Source organism: Nyctereutes procyonoides, unplaced genomic scaffold (assembly GCF_905146905.1).
Source record: "Nyctereutes procyonoides isolate TBG_1078 unplaced genomic scaffold, NYPRO_anot_genome, whole genome shotgun sequence".
Lineage (NCBI taxonomy): Eukaryota > Metazoa > Chordata > Mammalia > Carnivora > Canidae > Nyctereutes > Nyctereutes procyonoides.
The window spans coordinates 45,850,072-45,866,096 of NW_026575131.1; the positions used below are offsets into that span (position 1 = coordinate 45,850,072).

A 16,025-nucleotide genomic window follows, 5' to 3' on the forward strand; every position below is an offset into this window, starting at 1 on the left:
CATTTATTTTAAGTTGAGTTTTGGAAGTTTTTATAAAAGTCTGAATACAAGTCTTTTACCAGATAAATGCTTCACAAAGACATTTCTCCCAGGGTGTGGCTTGTTATTTCTTTCTCTTAATAATGTCTTTGTAAGAGCAGAAGTTTCTCATGTCAGTGTGGTCCAGTCGATTAATCTTTCCTTTTATGGATTATGCTTTTGTTATATCTAAGAAATCTTTCCCAAATCCTACGTTCTCTCCTCAAAGTTTGTGGTATTAGAAACTTAAAAGTAGTTATGATCCATTTCAAGTTGATATTTGGAGACCATGTAAGATGTGGATTGGAGTTCCCTTTTCTGCTTCTGGGTTAACTATTTGTTCCAGCACCACTTCTTGAAAAGATTTTCGCTATTGAATTGCCTTCACACCTTTGTTGCAAATCAGTTGTTCATACACGTGTGGGTCCATTTCTGGACTCCCTACTCTGTTCTGTTAAGCACTTGATTAAGTCTCGGCATCAGAGGTGTGAGTCCTTTAACTTGGTTCTTTATCAAAGTTGTTTTGGCTCTTCTAGATTCTTGATGTTTCTATATAAATTGTGGAATCAGCTTTGTAATTTCCCCCAAAGACCCTGCTGGGTTTTGATTGAGATGCAATGAATTTATACATCAGTTTGGGAAATAATTAACGTATGTGTAGTATTGTCTTCTGATCCACGGACACTGTCCATCTCGCCACTGATTTGAGTCTTAATTAGTTTCAACAGCATTTTGCAGTCTCCACTGTACAGATCTTTCCACATCTTTTGTAGGATTTATTCCTGTGAGCATTTCATCTTTTGTGCCCTGTTGGCAAAGCTTCATTAAGCCAGCTCTGTTTGCTATTCCTCATGCAGCTGCATGAGGAACCACAGTGGGACTGGCCCCCCGTGGTCCTGATTCTAAGCTCCAGACACAGGCAGGGAGAGGCAGGATGCCTCCAGGTACCCCCTCAACACCCTCTCTCCTTCCCTCTATCCAGAGAGAGTCCACATCTCCACACCCAACAAGTACGAGTTCCAGTATGTGCAGCGGCCTCTGTGTCTCACCCGTTTTGATGTGGCTGTGCGAGCCCACAATGATGCTCGAGTGGCTTTGTCCGCCGGGCCCCAGGACACGGCAGGCATGATAGAGATTGTCCTGGGGGGCCACCAGAACACCAGGTCCTGGATCTCCACCAGCAAGATGGGCGACCCTGTGGCCAGCACACACACGGCCAAGATCCTCTCCTGGGATGAATTCAGAACATTCTGGATCAGCTGGCATGGCGGGTTCATCCAGGCATGGCTGGGCTGACTGGGGTTGGGCATGGGAACCTCATGCTCCATGGCATTTGCTGCTTCCTGCTCTGTGTCTGGCTCTGACAGGGTCAGGGAGGAGGGAGGATAAACACAGGGCAGCACCTCAGGTTGCTCACAGTCTGCCTGGAGCCACTTACAAAAAAAATTAAAAAGTGAGAGCTGTGCTGGAGGAAGCCCCCAGGGATCTGGGAGCTGAGGGATAGTGGGTAGTCATGGAGAAGGAAAGTGCATATAAGCAGGTGAAATGGGGGCTGGGGTACTTCATGGGCCAGGCAAAGGGGACATAGAGAAGGAGCAGCAAACATAGCTTTCTAGAGGAGGGACATAGCCAAACTGGGTTTTTAAACATGAATAGGAGTTCACCAGGCAAACTGGGGGAGTGGAGGATGTTCCAGGCAGAGTGAATAGCATGTGCAAAGGCCCAGAGATTCCAGGGAGTCCGATGACTTTGGAATCTGTAGATGCAGCACTTGTGTGTCTAGTGGATGAGGTCACCTTTAGTTTCTCTGTCTGTGACCCCCTAGCCAGTGTCACTGCTGCCTGAGTACCACTGTGTGCTTCCTTCCAGCATCCAGCAGCCTTGGCCTCTTTTTCCAGGTTGGCCATGGTCCAGAGCCTTCCAATGAGTCTGTCATCATGGCCTGGACCCTCCCCAGGCCACCAGAGGTCCGATTCATCGGCTTCTCCACTGGCTGGGGCTCCATGGGTGAGTTCCGCATCTGGAAGAAGGTGGAGGTGGACGAGAGCTACAGTGAGGCCTTCACCCTGGGAGTCCCGCACAGCGCCATCCCTGGGTCTGAGCGGGCAGTGGCCTCCGTCATAGGTGCGTCTACCTTGTACCCTGGCCGGGGGAGAAGGGGGGTGAAGACTCAGGCCAAGGGGCAGGGTGTCCACTCCAGGCTTGGTTTCACATTGGCCTCTACGGGGGATCTGTAGCTCTGGGGCTTCCAACCCCATACCCACTCACCCAACAAGCAGCTTCTGGTGCTTTCTCCATGTTGAGGCAGACCCGGAGATGGCCCCAACCGTCTTTGAGGTGTTCTCAGTGTGTCCAAGAAGATGGGTCCAGACCCAGCCTGTCCAAGCCCTGTGTGAGGCAACCCCAAAGGGCAGGTGGTGAATTCCATGAAGGCAGTGAGCGTGGGGTGATGTGCCAGAAGGCTGAATATCTAGGTGAAGTCAGCCAGCTGCAGGGTGGGAGGTGGGGGTCCTGGTGAGAGGGACAGACACCTAGAGCATCTGCTGAGCAGGAGTAAGTGGCTATGATTGGGGGTCTATAGGGTGTGGGTTGTCTCCTATATCCTGCCCAGATACAGGAGTGGAAAGTGGGGACTGTGTGCTCGACATGGTGTTGGGTGTTGGAAGTGTAGAGAGAAGGCAAGAGGCCAGGAGAGGCAGACAAACCTGAATGTGGGGGCTCAGGGCTCTCTGACATCAGAGGACAGAAGCCCTGGAGCCCAGACAGGTTGGTGGTTGGGGCCATATCAGAGGATGTGGAAGTTTGTGATTTCTGAGGCAGAAGATCAAGTCAGAGATGACTGTACGGGCAAGTGGTCTGGGTAGTAGCACAAGGGAGCAAACAGATGGGCCGAGATGGAGAGGGGGTAAAGACCGGGGCCTGTATGCCAGTACCTTTGGCACAGGGGGATGAAAGGTGAAGAAGAAGCTGAGAAGCTCAGAGGAGGGTGATGAGAAAGTAGGCAGGCCCTGCCATGGATGGCAACTGCAGGAGCAGTGGCAGCCTCAGTGGGGCAGGAGGAAAAGCCAGGGGAGGAAGGGAGGTGTGATCACAGAACAGCAGGAGTTCTGGAGGGCCTGTCAGCCATGTGTGGTGCAGAGAGGCCAAGAAGAGGAAGACAAAGTGCCGAAGAGAGGAAAGCACGGGAGAAATCGAAAAAAAAGAACTTAAAAATATATCAACAATGTCACAAAACGTACGGAAACTTAAAAAAAGGAATGCCTGGGTGGCTCAGTGGTTGAGCATCTGCCTTTGGCTCCGTGTGATCCTGGGGTCCTGGGATCAAGTCCCGCATCAGGCTCCCCATGGGGAGCCTGCTTCTCCCTCTGCCTATGTCTCTGCCTCTCTCTCTGTCTCTCATGAACAAATAAGTAAAATCTTAAAAAAAAAAAAAAGTAAAACAATTTAAACACTCATGATTGAAGAGAAAAATCACATTTCCTACTGGAAGTTTGAAAAAAAAAATTAAAATGGAACCACAATGGCTGGATTGACCTGTCACCATTTGTGGGATGCAACCAAAGTTGTACCTGGAAATGTATAGCTTTAAATGCACTTGATTTAAAAGCCACAAAGAGGGCAGCCCGGGTGGCTCAGCGGTTTAGTGCCACCTTCAGCCCGGGGCCTGATCCTGGAGACCCGGGATCGAGTCCCACGTTGGGCTCCCTGCATGCAGCCTGCTTCTCCTTCTCTCTCTCTCTCTCTCTCTCTCTCTCTCTCTCTCTCTCTCTCTCATAAAAAAAATCTTTAAAAAAGCCACAAAGAACCTTGTTCAGTGACACCCTGGCTGGCTCAGCGGTTGAGCATCTGCCTTTGTCCCCGGGTGTGATCCCAGGGTCCTAGAGTTGAGTCCCACATCGGGCTGCCCACAGGGAGCCTGCTTCCCCTCTGCCTATGTCTCTGTCTCTCTGCCTCTCTCTCTGTGTCTCTCATGAATGAATAAATAAATCTTAAAAAAAAAGAAAAGAAAAGAAATGAACATTCAGCTCATGAGGAGGTAAGAGAAAGAACACTGAGTTGAGACTAAAGAACATAGAGGGAGGTGTGAAGGAGAGTTCCAGCAGGTGGCTACCAAAGCCAGGGCACCCGTTGGGCTAAGTGGGCACAGGGCACAGCCTGGTCCCAAAGGGCAGTGCTGGCAGTCAGAGGGTGGGTGGCCAGTGTTAGGCCATAGGCCACCCTGGGGAAGCTATCCCTAGGACAGCCAGGGCACCAGTGGAGGCCAGCCCACAGCCCAGCTCTCTTTTCCTCCCACCAGGAGATGTCATGGGGCCTACCCTGAACCACCTCAGCAACCTCCTGCGGCTGCCCTTTGGCTGCGGAGAGCAAAACATGATCCACTTTGCACCCAACATCTTTGTCCTGAAGTATCTTCAGAAAACCCGGCAGCTCAGCTCCGAGGTGGAGCAAGAGACCACGGACTACCTGGTACAAGGTACTGGAGTGGGGGGAGACTGCCCAGGTGGAGGGCATGGAGAGGGAAGCAGCTCACATGCCTGGCATAGCAGATGAGGGGGACCAAAGTGGGTGAAAGAGGCCACACGGGGTAGCCCCATCTGGTCACTGTCAGCAGGAGTCTGGTGTCTGCACCTGTTAGGACAAGGCACTGAATGCTGGGAATCAGCTATGGGGAGAAGAATGGTGTCTTAAAAGTGTAGATTCTTGGGGGGTGCCTCGGTGGCTCAGTCGGTTACACATCTGCCTTCGGCTCAAGTCATGATCTCGGGGTCCTGGGATCAAACCTTGAGGTGGGGTTCTTGCTCAGCAGAGTCCGCTTCTCCATCTCCCTCTGCCCCTCCTCTGCTTGTGCTCTCTCATTCTCTCTCTCTCAAATAAAATCTTAAAAAAATTTTAATGTAGATTTTTTTAAACAAGAAGAGCAATATAATAGCATTATAAAAAATATTTAGAAAAGCAAAATAATTCTCTATAGTCTCCCCATCCGTGTTGGCTCCACATTTACACTCCCGCTTTCCAGCAGCACGGGTTAGCATTGTCGCCCTTGGTGTCTTGTAATGTGGTGTCTTGTAATGTGGCTTGTAATTCTATAGAGTGTCCCAGCCACACGCCGTGTGTGTGATTTGTCCCCTCAGGGCTGTGCAGAGCCGTGGTCCTGTTGGCCCTCACTGCTTCGAGGTGGGACCAGGGGCAGCGTGTCCGATGATGGGAGCTGGAACAGCTTCACGTTAGGGCTTTGAGATACGTGCTGCCCTGAGTCATCTTGTCCGGGTACTTGGTGAATTTCTATGGGCTGGGTGTCCAGAAGTAAAATCGCTGGACCTCTGGATGTGCTCATTAATCATTTTCGAGTCTACGCTTTTTGTCCATGACATTTACCGAATACAACGTACTAAATAAACTCTTCTCTTGGATGTGCCAGGGGTACTTCCAGTCTTTTCCCCTAAATAACGCAGCATTGAATATCTTCAGAAATAAACAATACAGGGAAGCCTCAGTGGCACAGTGGTTTGATGCCACCTGCAGCCTGGGGTGTGATCCTGGAGACCTGGGATCGAGTCCCACGTCGGGCTCCCTGTGTGGAGCCTGCTTCTCCCTCTCCCTGTGTCTCTGCCTCTCTCTCTCTGTGTCTATGAATAAGTAAATAAAATCTTAAAAAAAAGAAATAAACAATACAGCACTGAACATCTTCAGAAATAAATAAGACAGCACTGAACAGCCTCAGAGATCATGCACCGCTAAATATCTTCTATCACCAGGAATCAGATCCTTAGGATAGGGTACAACCCCATGTGTAGAGAGAATACAGCCCTACCTATAGAGGTAGGACCTCTGAGTAGCCTGACCTGCCCCCTCTGCATGTCTTGGCCCCACAGGAGGGGCACGGGGGAGGCTGGATCCTCACCTCTGTCGTAGGCACCTGCTGTGTGTCCTTAGGTAGGGCCTCAGGAAATGCCTCAGTTTCCTATCTGTGTAGCAGGGGAGTTAAGGCAGCTGATGCCAAGGTCCTGAGGTCTTCTGATGTGTGCTTCCGGCCTTGGGCTGGAGCTGGGGTGAAGGGGAGGAAGGGGAAGGCTTGACCCAGCTGTGAAGCTGGCATTCACCGCGGGCAGGTACGTGCACCTCCCAGCAACCCCCAGATTATAATGGTCCTCATTTCCCCCATGAGCAAAGTGAGACTCCCGGAAGCAGCCAGCCTGAGACCATGCAGGGGTGACTGGTGGGGGATTCCAAGATCCCAGGCTCCCCTGGATTGGATTGGTCAGCCAGGGCACCAGGTCCCAGCCAGAGTGAGAGAAGAACCCACAGCCGCAACCTTGGAAATTTCTGCCTTCAAGAAGGGCTCGCATGTGCCCAGCTGAGGTAATGTCAGATCCCTCTCAGATGGGGGAAACTGAGGCAGGTGAGCACCTTGATTCCTGAGGCCAGCCTGGGGTTCCTGCCTCCTGGCCTGTCAAGGTTCCCACAGTGCCTGTTTCTGTACAAGACCTCCAGAAGCAGGCCTGATGATCCAGAGCCATTCCTTCTCAGGAAAAAGGAAAGTGCCAGAGCTCATGGTGAACATGAGACTTTCGGATGGAAAGGGAAAGTCAGGGCTTGCTGGGGGCCGAAAATCTGGCCTGATAAAGGCTGACCAGAGACTGCCGGGAACCCTGAACCTATTGGGTCTGTGGCCAGGGACTCTCAGGTCGCTGAACACATTGTGGGGTCGGGCCTTGAATGCCACCCCAAGGCTGATGACCCCTAGTGCTAAATGGCGGCCGGGAGTGCCCCTGAACAGCCAGACCCTGTGACCTTCAGCCAGTAGGCATTTCAGACTCTACAAGCTTCAAATCAAGTCCCCTGCCCCGGTTTTCTGCCAAATTTGCTGGTGTTCGTTTCCTGGGACCGCTGTCACAGGTGCACGCATGGCTCCTTAGAGTGCGCTTTGCAGACAGGACGTTTTTTCCAAATTGAAGATCTGTGGCAACCCTGCATTAAGCAAGCCTATCAGCTCCATTTCCCCAACAGCATTTGCTCACCTCATGTTTCTGTGTCACGTTTTGGTAACTTCTGCAAAATTTCAAACTCTTTTTTTTTTTTAAATTTTTATTTATTTATGACAGTCACAGAGAGAGAGAGAGAGAGAGAGAGAGAGAGAGAGAGAGGCAGAGACACAGGCAGAGGGAGAAGCAGGCCCCATGCACTGGGAGCCCGACGTGGGATTCGATCCCGGGTCTCCAGGATCGCGCCCTGGGCCAAACACAGGCGCCAAACCACTGCGCCACCCAGGGATCCCAAATTTCAAACTCTTAAATGATTATTATGTTCAAATTGCTGCGATCTCATGCTACAACTTGAACGAATGAGGGGTTGCGTCTTATGGAGGAGCAAAGGACATGGTTTCTTTTTTTTTATTATTTTATTTATTCATGAGAGACACACACAAAGAGAGAGAGAGAGAGAGAGGCAGAGACACAGGCAGAGGGAGCAGCAGGCTCCATGCAGTGAGCCTGATGTGGGACTCAATCCCAGGACTCCAGGATCACGCCCTGGGCTGAAGGCAGGTGCCAAACCACTGGCCACCCAGGGATCCCAAGGACATGGTTTCTTGAGCTGGAATTTACTCTTGGTGAAGATGCTGTAAAGATTGTTGAAATGACCACCAAGGATTTAGGGTATCACATAAACTGGGTTGATAAAGCAGCAGCAGGGTTTGAGAGGATTGACTCCAATTTTGAAAAAGATCCTACTGTGGGTAAAATGCTATCAAGCAGCGTCGCGTGCTACAGAGAAATTGGGCATGAAAAGAAGAGCCCATCAATGTGGCAGACTTCATCACTGTCTTATTTTAAGAAATGGCCACGGCCACCCCAGGCGTCAGTGGCCACCACCCTGCTGTGTCAGCAGCCAGCACGTGGAGGCAGGACCCTCCACCAGCAAAAAGATGATGATTCCCTGAAAGCTCAGATAATGGTTAGCATTTCTTAGCCCTAACATTTTAAAATTAATAAGGTAAGTGTGTAGGCTGTTATTTTAGATATAATAGACTCCAGTATAGCGTAAGCATAACTTTCAATATACTGAAAAACCAAAACATTTGTTTGGCACAATTTATTGGTAAGCTGACCTTGGCCCGTACCCACGCTCTTTCCAAAGAACGCCTGTACCACAAACCAAGTGACTTAGAACAACAGGACTGGGTTCGCTCACAGCTCTGGAGGCCAGAAGTCCAAAACCAGGGTTCACCAGGCTTGGTTCTGTCTGGAGGCTCTGAGGGACTCTGTCCGTGCCCCCCTCCTGGCCGAATTCTGGGGCCCCAGGCGTTCCTCGGCTTGTAGACGCACTCCCCGTTCCCTGCCTCTGCCTTCATAGGACTTTCTCTTGGGTCTGTGTCTACTTCTGTTTCTCTTTTCTTCTAAGGGCACTGGCTTTTGGATTTGGGTCCCACCTTATTCCAGGATGATCTCATCTGGAGGTCTGGAGCATGATTACAACTGCAAAGACCCTTATTTCCCATAAGGTCCCATTTTGAGGTTCTAGGTGGACATGAATCTGGGGGGTCACAGCCCACCCAGCGCAGAGCTCCTTCTGCTGCTTTTGCCACCTCCGGGGGCAGCTTATTCCTTCCAGCGAATAAGCTGCAAACTTTTGGGTCCTCTAGATCTTTCCATTGGACTGGCTCAGCTAAGCAGCTCTGCCACAGAAACCCTCCCTACCTGTCACCACCATCTGCTCCAGGCCCATTGTCATTGGTTGCCTGGACGGTGCCCACCTCCCGGTCTCCCTGCCTCCTCTCCGGACCCTACAGACCACCCACTGCATATGTCCCTTCATAGCCCATGCCCCCTCCTGCCCTCATAGTAAGACCAAACACCCAGTGTGGCCCGAGTGGCCGCCTCCCCTCCCTCCCCTGCCCCTCTGCTCTTCTGCTCTGGCTCTTCTGGAGCCTTCTGTTCTCTGAGCAAGCCACACTCTCGTGGAGTAGTCCCCACCCCTGGGGACAGAGGGTGCTGCCTCGAGATGGTGCACATCACTGATCACCTGGGCATGACTGAGGGCCTGTGTATGACCGGGAGTGACAGCGGCAATGTCAGGAAATGAGAGGTTTCAGCCAGACCCACAGCGTGGAGCTGTTTCAGGGTCTCCAGATGCAGGGGTGGGGCGGTTTTGTCAACCCCAGATGTGAGTACTGCAGCAGGTGGGGGTCCAAAGGATGCTCCCAGGCCGGCTCCCAGCCATTCATTGGGACACTGATCCCTCCACTTGCCCCACAGGCTACCAGCGGCAGCTGACCTACAGGCACCGGGATGGCTCCTACAGTGCATTCGGGGAGCGGGATGCGTCGGGGAGCATGTGGTGAGTCCCCACCCTGGGGTGCACGGCCGTGGGGACTCTCCCACCGAAAGCCACAGCCTCACGTGCAGCACACATGGCTAGGACGCTCGGGCCGGATGCCCAGGGTGACCAAGGGCCTGGTTGGGAATTGGAGACAGGCTCTGCTGGGCCCTGGGGGCGGCGATGGGAGTGTGGCTGTGAGAGTGACTATTTCTCATAGTTACTCCTTCTGCTCTTGTTGCCACCGTGCTAGCTCTCCAGGCTCTCGGAAGCAGGTCCTGGCTGCTCTGGGCCTCTTCAGAGCCCACTGGACCCAGAAACGGGGGTCACCCTGAGTAGGAGGGGATGGACTGGGAGAGGCCGGACTACCACCTGGAGGCTGAGGTCGGGGGAGTATGTGGGCAGAGCAGCCTGGGGTCTGGTTTCCCTTGCAAGAGGCTCCCTTTGGCTTTTGGGGCAACCAGGGCAGGGAGAGCCAAAGGTGGGGCTGTGCACCCCTTCGGTCTTATTCCCTGGCATCCTCAGAGCAGGGCGGTTTATGTGGCTGTGGATTTGCCATCTCTACTTTTGGGCTAACAGAAACTGTGGGGGCACCCCAACTCCTGTCTCCAGATGAGGTTTCTCTCCCTGAGCTCCATCCCAGCAGCACCTGCAGCAGCTGTGGGTATGAAAACTGCCCTCCCTGTCTTGAAGCTGACAGTGTCCACTGCCCAGGCCCGGGGGAGCAGTGACACAGCTGGCTGAGTCCCAAACTGTAAAGTGTTGCTCCCTTGGCTCCAGAGGGCTGACCAGCCCAGAGAGAGGGTGCAAATCCCACCATGCCCAGCAGATGGGCACCGCATCCCATCTTGGCCCTGCGTCCCTGCTGTTTGGAACTCACGGTGTTTGGAACTCCCTTTGCTGCAACTGTGCAGAGCCGGCCTTGGGGCAGGGGCAGGCCTGGGAGATGGGAGTCAGAGCATGGCCTGGCTGATGCAGGTGCCCTAAAGGCAGGAGAAAAGATGGGTTTGGGGAGTCAGGGAGGGAGAGGGACCGGGATGAGTGGACTCCTGGGATAGGTATATGCAGGCTTGAGGTTATGGGCTATTTCACATTTTGACAATTCCCCCTTAAAAGAGCCTTGATTTTCTTCCTCTTAACTTTTTTTTTTTTATTGTAGTAAAGTACGCATAACATAAAATTTCTCGGGACACCTGGGTGGCTCAGTCAGTTGAGCATTTGCCTTGGGCTTAGGTCACGACCTCAGGGTCCTGGGATCAAACCCCGGGTCAGGCTCCCTGCTCAGCGGGAGGCCTGCTTTTCCCTCTCCTCCCTGCTCAGTGTTCTCTCTTGCTATCCCTCATGTCTCAAATGAGTAGATAAAATCTTTTAAAAAAAAAAAAAACCATAAGATGTATCATCTTCACCATTTTTAAGTACCCAGTTCAGTGGCATTTAGTACATTCACGCTGCTGTGCAGCAGTTACCACCATCCATCCCGGAACTCTTTTTAATCTTGTAAATCTGAAATTCTGTATCTGTTACGCATTAACTCCTCTCCCCCGGCCCCCTTGGACCCCCATCCTAGATTCTGTCCCTGTGAATTTGGTGACTTCCGGGACCGCTCGTGAGTGCGATCGTCGTGTTGTCCTCTTTTTCACGGCTCGCAGTGTCCTCCAGGTCTGCATGTGCTGCGTGTGTAGCAGGGTCGGAGTTTTTCCCTCTTAAGGCTGAATGACATCCCAGCATGTGGAAGCACCCCGTTTTGTTAATCTCTTCATCAGCCTAGACACTGTGTCATCCCATGTGTTAGCTGCCGTGACAGAGCTGCTGCGAATACAGGTGTACAAATACATCTTCGAGATGCTGCTTCCATTTCCCGAGGGGATAGTCCCTGATGTGGAATCGCTGGAGCCCACGGGAGCTCGGCCCCTGATTTTTCCAGGAACTGCCCAACTGTGTTTTTATAGCTGCAGCACCAGTTTGCATTCTCGGCGACAGTGCACAGGGACACTCCCGTGTCTCCATGTTGTCACCGACACTTGGTTTCTGCCGTTTGGATGGTAGCCGCCTGGGAAGCCCCTTGATTTTGAAGAGGGGGACCTGCTCCTCCATCCTGCGGCTTGTCCCTCTTGGCTTCTTGCTTTCTTTTTTTTTTTTTTTAAAGATTTTATTTATTTATTTATTCATGAGAGACATAGGCAGAGGGAGAAGCAGGCTCCCTGCAGGGAGCCCGATGTGGGACTCAATCCCAGGACCCCAGGATCACCACCTGAGCCGAAAGCATATGCTCAACCGCCTAGCCACCTAGATGTCCTGGCTCTCTGCTTTCCATCCGTTGGTTCTCCTGCATTGGTTTTTCACCCTGTTATTCATCCCTGGGTCCCATCAACTCTCACTCCAATGCATGGTGATGCAGCAGGAAGGGGGGCGAGGTGGACAAGGCACAGGCTGCAAAGCCAAGGATGTGACAACTGAGATGCGCTGTGGGGAGGCCGGTTGGGGGTCCTGGGAGTCCAGAGACGCCCATCCCGGAGTGAGAGGGCCCAAGAGGCTTCCTCTGGGGAGAGACATGTGGGCAGAGCGTGGAGAGACAAGCGGGACCCCATCCTGTGTACATGGGACAGAAACATGACATGTCCAGCACCTGGGTGGGGTAACTGAGGCTAGTGGCTTGGTGGAATGTTTTCGGCTGCAAGCAACAGAAATCTGGCCTGAAAGGCAATTCTAGGGATCCCTGGGTGGCGCAGCGGTTTGGCGCCTGCCTTTGGCCCAGGGCGTGATTCTGGAGACCCCGGATCGAATCCCACGTCGGGCTCCCGGTGCATGGAGCCTGCTTCTCCCTCTGCCTGTGTCTCTGCCTCTCTCTCTCTCTCTCTCTCTCTCTCTCTCTCTCTCTCTCTGTGTGACTATCATAAAATAAATAAAAATTTTAAAAAAAATCTGAAAGGCAATTCTAAATGTCAGTTTACACCACAGGGCTGGGGGTGGCTAGAGGGCTGGCCAGTCTGGCAGCCCACCATGCATCAGGAGCCCCCCGGTTCTCTCCTTTGGTCCCTGTGGGCTCTCTCAGCACAGTGGCTGCTCTCCTCGTGGCGACAGAATTGCAACAGCTGCTCCCAGGATCACTTCATGTGCCTGTTCAAAAGTCATTCCCAGGCCCAGGGACTGAAATGTCCCTAACCGTGGCTGGCCAGGGCCACAGAGGGGTCCAAGCATCTAAGACACCTGCAGGTTCCTGAGAGAGATGGGAGATCTCTCTGCAAGGCTGGGGGTCCCCCTTGGGGATTGGCTGAGAAGGGGCATTAGCACCAGACATGGGCAGGGAGGCTGGTCTCTGTCCTTGGGCCCGGCTGGGTGCCCACCCCCTTCCCTGGAGCACTCACACGGCCCCTCCCATGTCACAGGTGAGGAAGCAGAGACTCTGGGTGGGGGCGGCGCATGCAGGGAGCATGCACAGTTCCTCAGGGGGTGCTCGGGAGGTGACCTTCTCTGCACAACTGCCCCCAGCCCACGGTGCCCCCAGCCCCTACCTCATCTTATTTCAGGCTCACGGCCTTTGTCCTGAAGTCCTTTGCCCAGGCGCGCAGCTTCATCTTCATCGACCCACAGGAGCTGGAGGCTGCCAAGGGCTGGATCGTCCGGCAGCAGCGGGCGGATGGCTCCTTCCCGGCTGTGGGCAGGATTCTGAACAAGGACATCCAGGTGAGTGGCCTCTCGGCCCCCTTCTGGCACCTTAGCCCTGCTCCGCCTACTCCCCAGTGCTGCTGTCTGGGGCCAGTAGGGGGTCGAGGGCTGTCCCCTCTGGCTCGGGGTGACGCTCGAGAGTCCTCTTGCAGGGTGGGATCCACGGCACCGTCCCGCTGACGGCCTATGTGGTGGCTGCGCTCCTGGAGACGGGCATGGCCTCCGAGGTGAGCACAGGGCGGCTGGGGGAGCGGTGGGCAGCTTTCCCTGCAGGCCAGGCTGGCCATCCTCCGGCAGGCTTTTATTTCCCTTGATGCCCTCCTTCCACTCTTTCTCATGCTTTTCGGTGATCCCAGGATGTCCATCTTCCTGGAGTCTGAGCAGAGGATTGAGAGGTCCTGTGATAATTGAGGGGGGAGTGACGTGAGGGAGCTGGATCCTGAGAACCGGACCTCCCAGGACTCCCTGATCCCCCGGTCCCTGTTTGGGGGGGTCATTTGGGGACAGATCAGTTTCCTGGCTGGTGACCTGTGGGCTCGCTTCAGGGAGACCTATACAAAAACTTGTGAAAGTTTTTTTGGGGGAAGGGCCTAGAACCTTCATTTACAGTTGGTACTGGAGCCAGTGGAGGTGGAGGTGTCCCTGGGGCACCGAGGAGTCATTGTTATTTCTGTGAAACAGGAGTAGGGGTAGCACGTTCCGTGCTGTGAGGGTGTCCATGGTGGATCTCAGCCCTGGGGGCAAGGACCCCACCATTCCTAACATCTGTGTTCAGTTCTACACCCTCTGATGATGAATTGTGAGTTATGGCACTTCTCAGAATTCTTGGCCTCCCAAATCGGATTTAACCTCTGGGTCAAGGGTTGTGTAGGATCCTAAGATCCTTCATGTCCCGCACACTTTGCCTAGAAGGCCCCTTGCCCTGTGTCAAAGGGCTGAATTGTCTCCCTAAAATTCATATCCTGAAATCCTTAACCCGTCTTAGCTCAGGTCAGCTTTGGCCACTGTCACAAAATACCAGTCTGGGTGGCTGAAACAACAGACATTTACTTCCTATGGTTCTAGAAACTGAGACATCCAAGGCCAGGTTCTGTTTGATTCAGTTCTTGGTGAGGACTCTCTTCCTGGCTCATCGGCAGCCACCTTCCTGCTAGGTCCACACGTGGCCTTTCCCTTGTGCGCATGTGTGTGTGGGGAGAGAGGAAGTTTAAGGCTCTCTTCTTTGTGGAAAGACCCCTGATCCCATGTGGGGGCTTCACCCCCAAGACCTCACCTACAGCTAATCACAGCCCAAAGGCCCCGCCTGGCAATGTCCTCACATTGGGGTTAGGGCTTCAGCATGTTGTGGTGGGGGGCACCGACATCTGTTCCAAAGCACCCCAAGACCTCAGAATGTGATTATATATGTAGATAGGGCCTTTACAGAGGTTGTCAAGGGACACCTGGGTGCCTCAGTGGTTGAGCGTCTGCCTTTAGCTCAGGGTGTGATCCCAGGGTCCTACGGGGAGCCTGCTTCTCCCTGTATCTATGTCTCTGCCTTTCTCATGAATAAATAAGTAAAATCTTAAATAAAATAAAATAAAATAAGAGATAATCAAGTTAAAATGAGGCCATTAGGATGGGTCCTAATTCAGTGTGACTGATGTCCTTAAAAAGGGGGCATTTGGAAACACACACACACAGGGAAGATGCTGTGGAGACACAAGAAGAAGACAGCCAGCTATAGGCCCAGGAGGGAGGCCTGGAACAGACCCTTCCCTCAGGGCCCTCGGAAGGAGCCCATGCCACCCACACCTTGATCTCAGCCTCCGGTGAGACAATACATTTCTACTTTCTAAGCCGCCCATTCTGTGGTACTTTGTTCCACAGCCATGGCAAACGCATCCTCCCTGCCTCCCAGAATATCTGACTGTCCTGGTTGGCCCGGGTCTGAGGGGGGTCCTAGGACGTGGGTCTAGTGGGTGCCTGCATCTCTGAGATTCAGGGGCCCGGGACCCTGAGCCTTCCTGAGGCGAGCCTCGCACCCATCCTCTGGGCTATCTCGGCTAAATGGACATCCAGGTCATTCTGACACTATGACGCGTTTAGAGCTGGGCCACGTGTGTCTTCTTCGTTCAGTGAAGCATTGGAAGGTCCCTACATCCTGGGCTAAGTGATGACCCCTGGATTCGTGTCTGGGGCTGCCATAACCAGTGCCAGGAGGCTCCTTCTCTCACAGTTCTGGAGGCCAGAAGTCTGAAGTCAAGGTGTCGGCAAGGCTTAGAGCTCTGAAGGCTGGAAGGCAAGATGCTTCCAGGCCTCTTCAGCTCCTGGGGGCTCCAGGCATGTCTAGTCTTATGGCGGTCACTCTGGTCTCTACATGGCCTTGTGCCTGCATCTCTGTGTCCGCTCTTCTTCTGAGGACCTTATCCTGACTGCGAGGTGTTGGGCTGGGCTTGTGTGGGCCAGGCCCGGGGTCCAGTGAACCTGCTGTCGGGCCTGGCACCGGCCCCGGGGAGGCACACGGTACCTCTCGACACCACGTGCTACGGGCAGTTTCCATACTTTGTCCTCAGTGGAAGATGGAAAGCTTGGGGAGAACATTCTTTCTGAGACCTTAGCAATTGCTATAGCAGGGTTATCTTAACACCATGTTTCTGTTGGTGCTGACAGGGACACCATTGCTCATTTGCTAAATTCATTAATGCTTCTAATCACTCATTTTTCTCACTTAACCAATATTATTGGGCCGCTTCTCGGAAATAAGCTGTCACTGGACGGTGGACTCCGTTTCTGTCCTCCCAGTGGCTCACATTGGGGTTGGTGGGGGATGTGTGATCAGGGCTGGTGGACTTCCTGGAGGAGGCGACAATAGAGGCAAGGCCTGGAACATGAGGTGGGCCTGGGCAGGGGGTCTCAGAAGCCAGATGGGGTGGGTGGGACAGATTGGTCAGGGCTCTGCCTACTTCCCCCTAGAACTTGTCTGAGTTGATCTGCTGAGCTCAGACTTCATTCGGAAAGAGTTGACACCAGCCTAAAGAAAGGGG

At 53.1% G+C, this 16,025-nt stretch overlaps 1 protein-coding gene across 9 annotated transcripts in view; it reads left to right on the forward strand.

Moving 5' to 3' along the window:
- The window catches only part of CPAMD8 (C3 and PZP like alpha-2-macroglobulin domain containing 8), a 77,504-nt gene that overhangs the window by 49,977 nt on the left and 11,502 nt on the right, over positions 1-16,025 (forward strand). For all 9 annotated transcript variants that reach the window (XR_008666846.1, XR_008666847.1, XM_055343332.1 and 6 more), the window contains 6 exons: positions 1,001-1,299; positions 1,917-2,142; positions 4,316-4,492; positions 9,273-9,354; positions 12,861-13,017; positions 13,152-13,226. Coding sequence is in view for 7 of the 9 variants with exons in the window: in XM_055343332.1 (XP_055199307.1) it covers positions 1,001-1,299; positions 1,917-2,142; positions 4,316-4,492; positions 9,273-9,354; positions 12,861-13,017; positions 13,152-13,226 (1,016 nt within the window). In the remaining 2 variants the exon portion in view is untranslated. The remainder of the gene's footprint in view (positions 1-1,000; positions 1,300-1,916; positions 2,143-4,315; positions 4,493-9,272; positions 9,355-12,860; positions 13,018-13,151; positions 13,227-16,025) is intronic.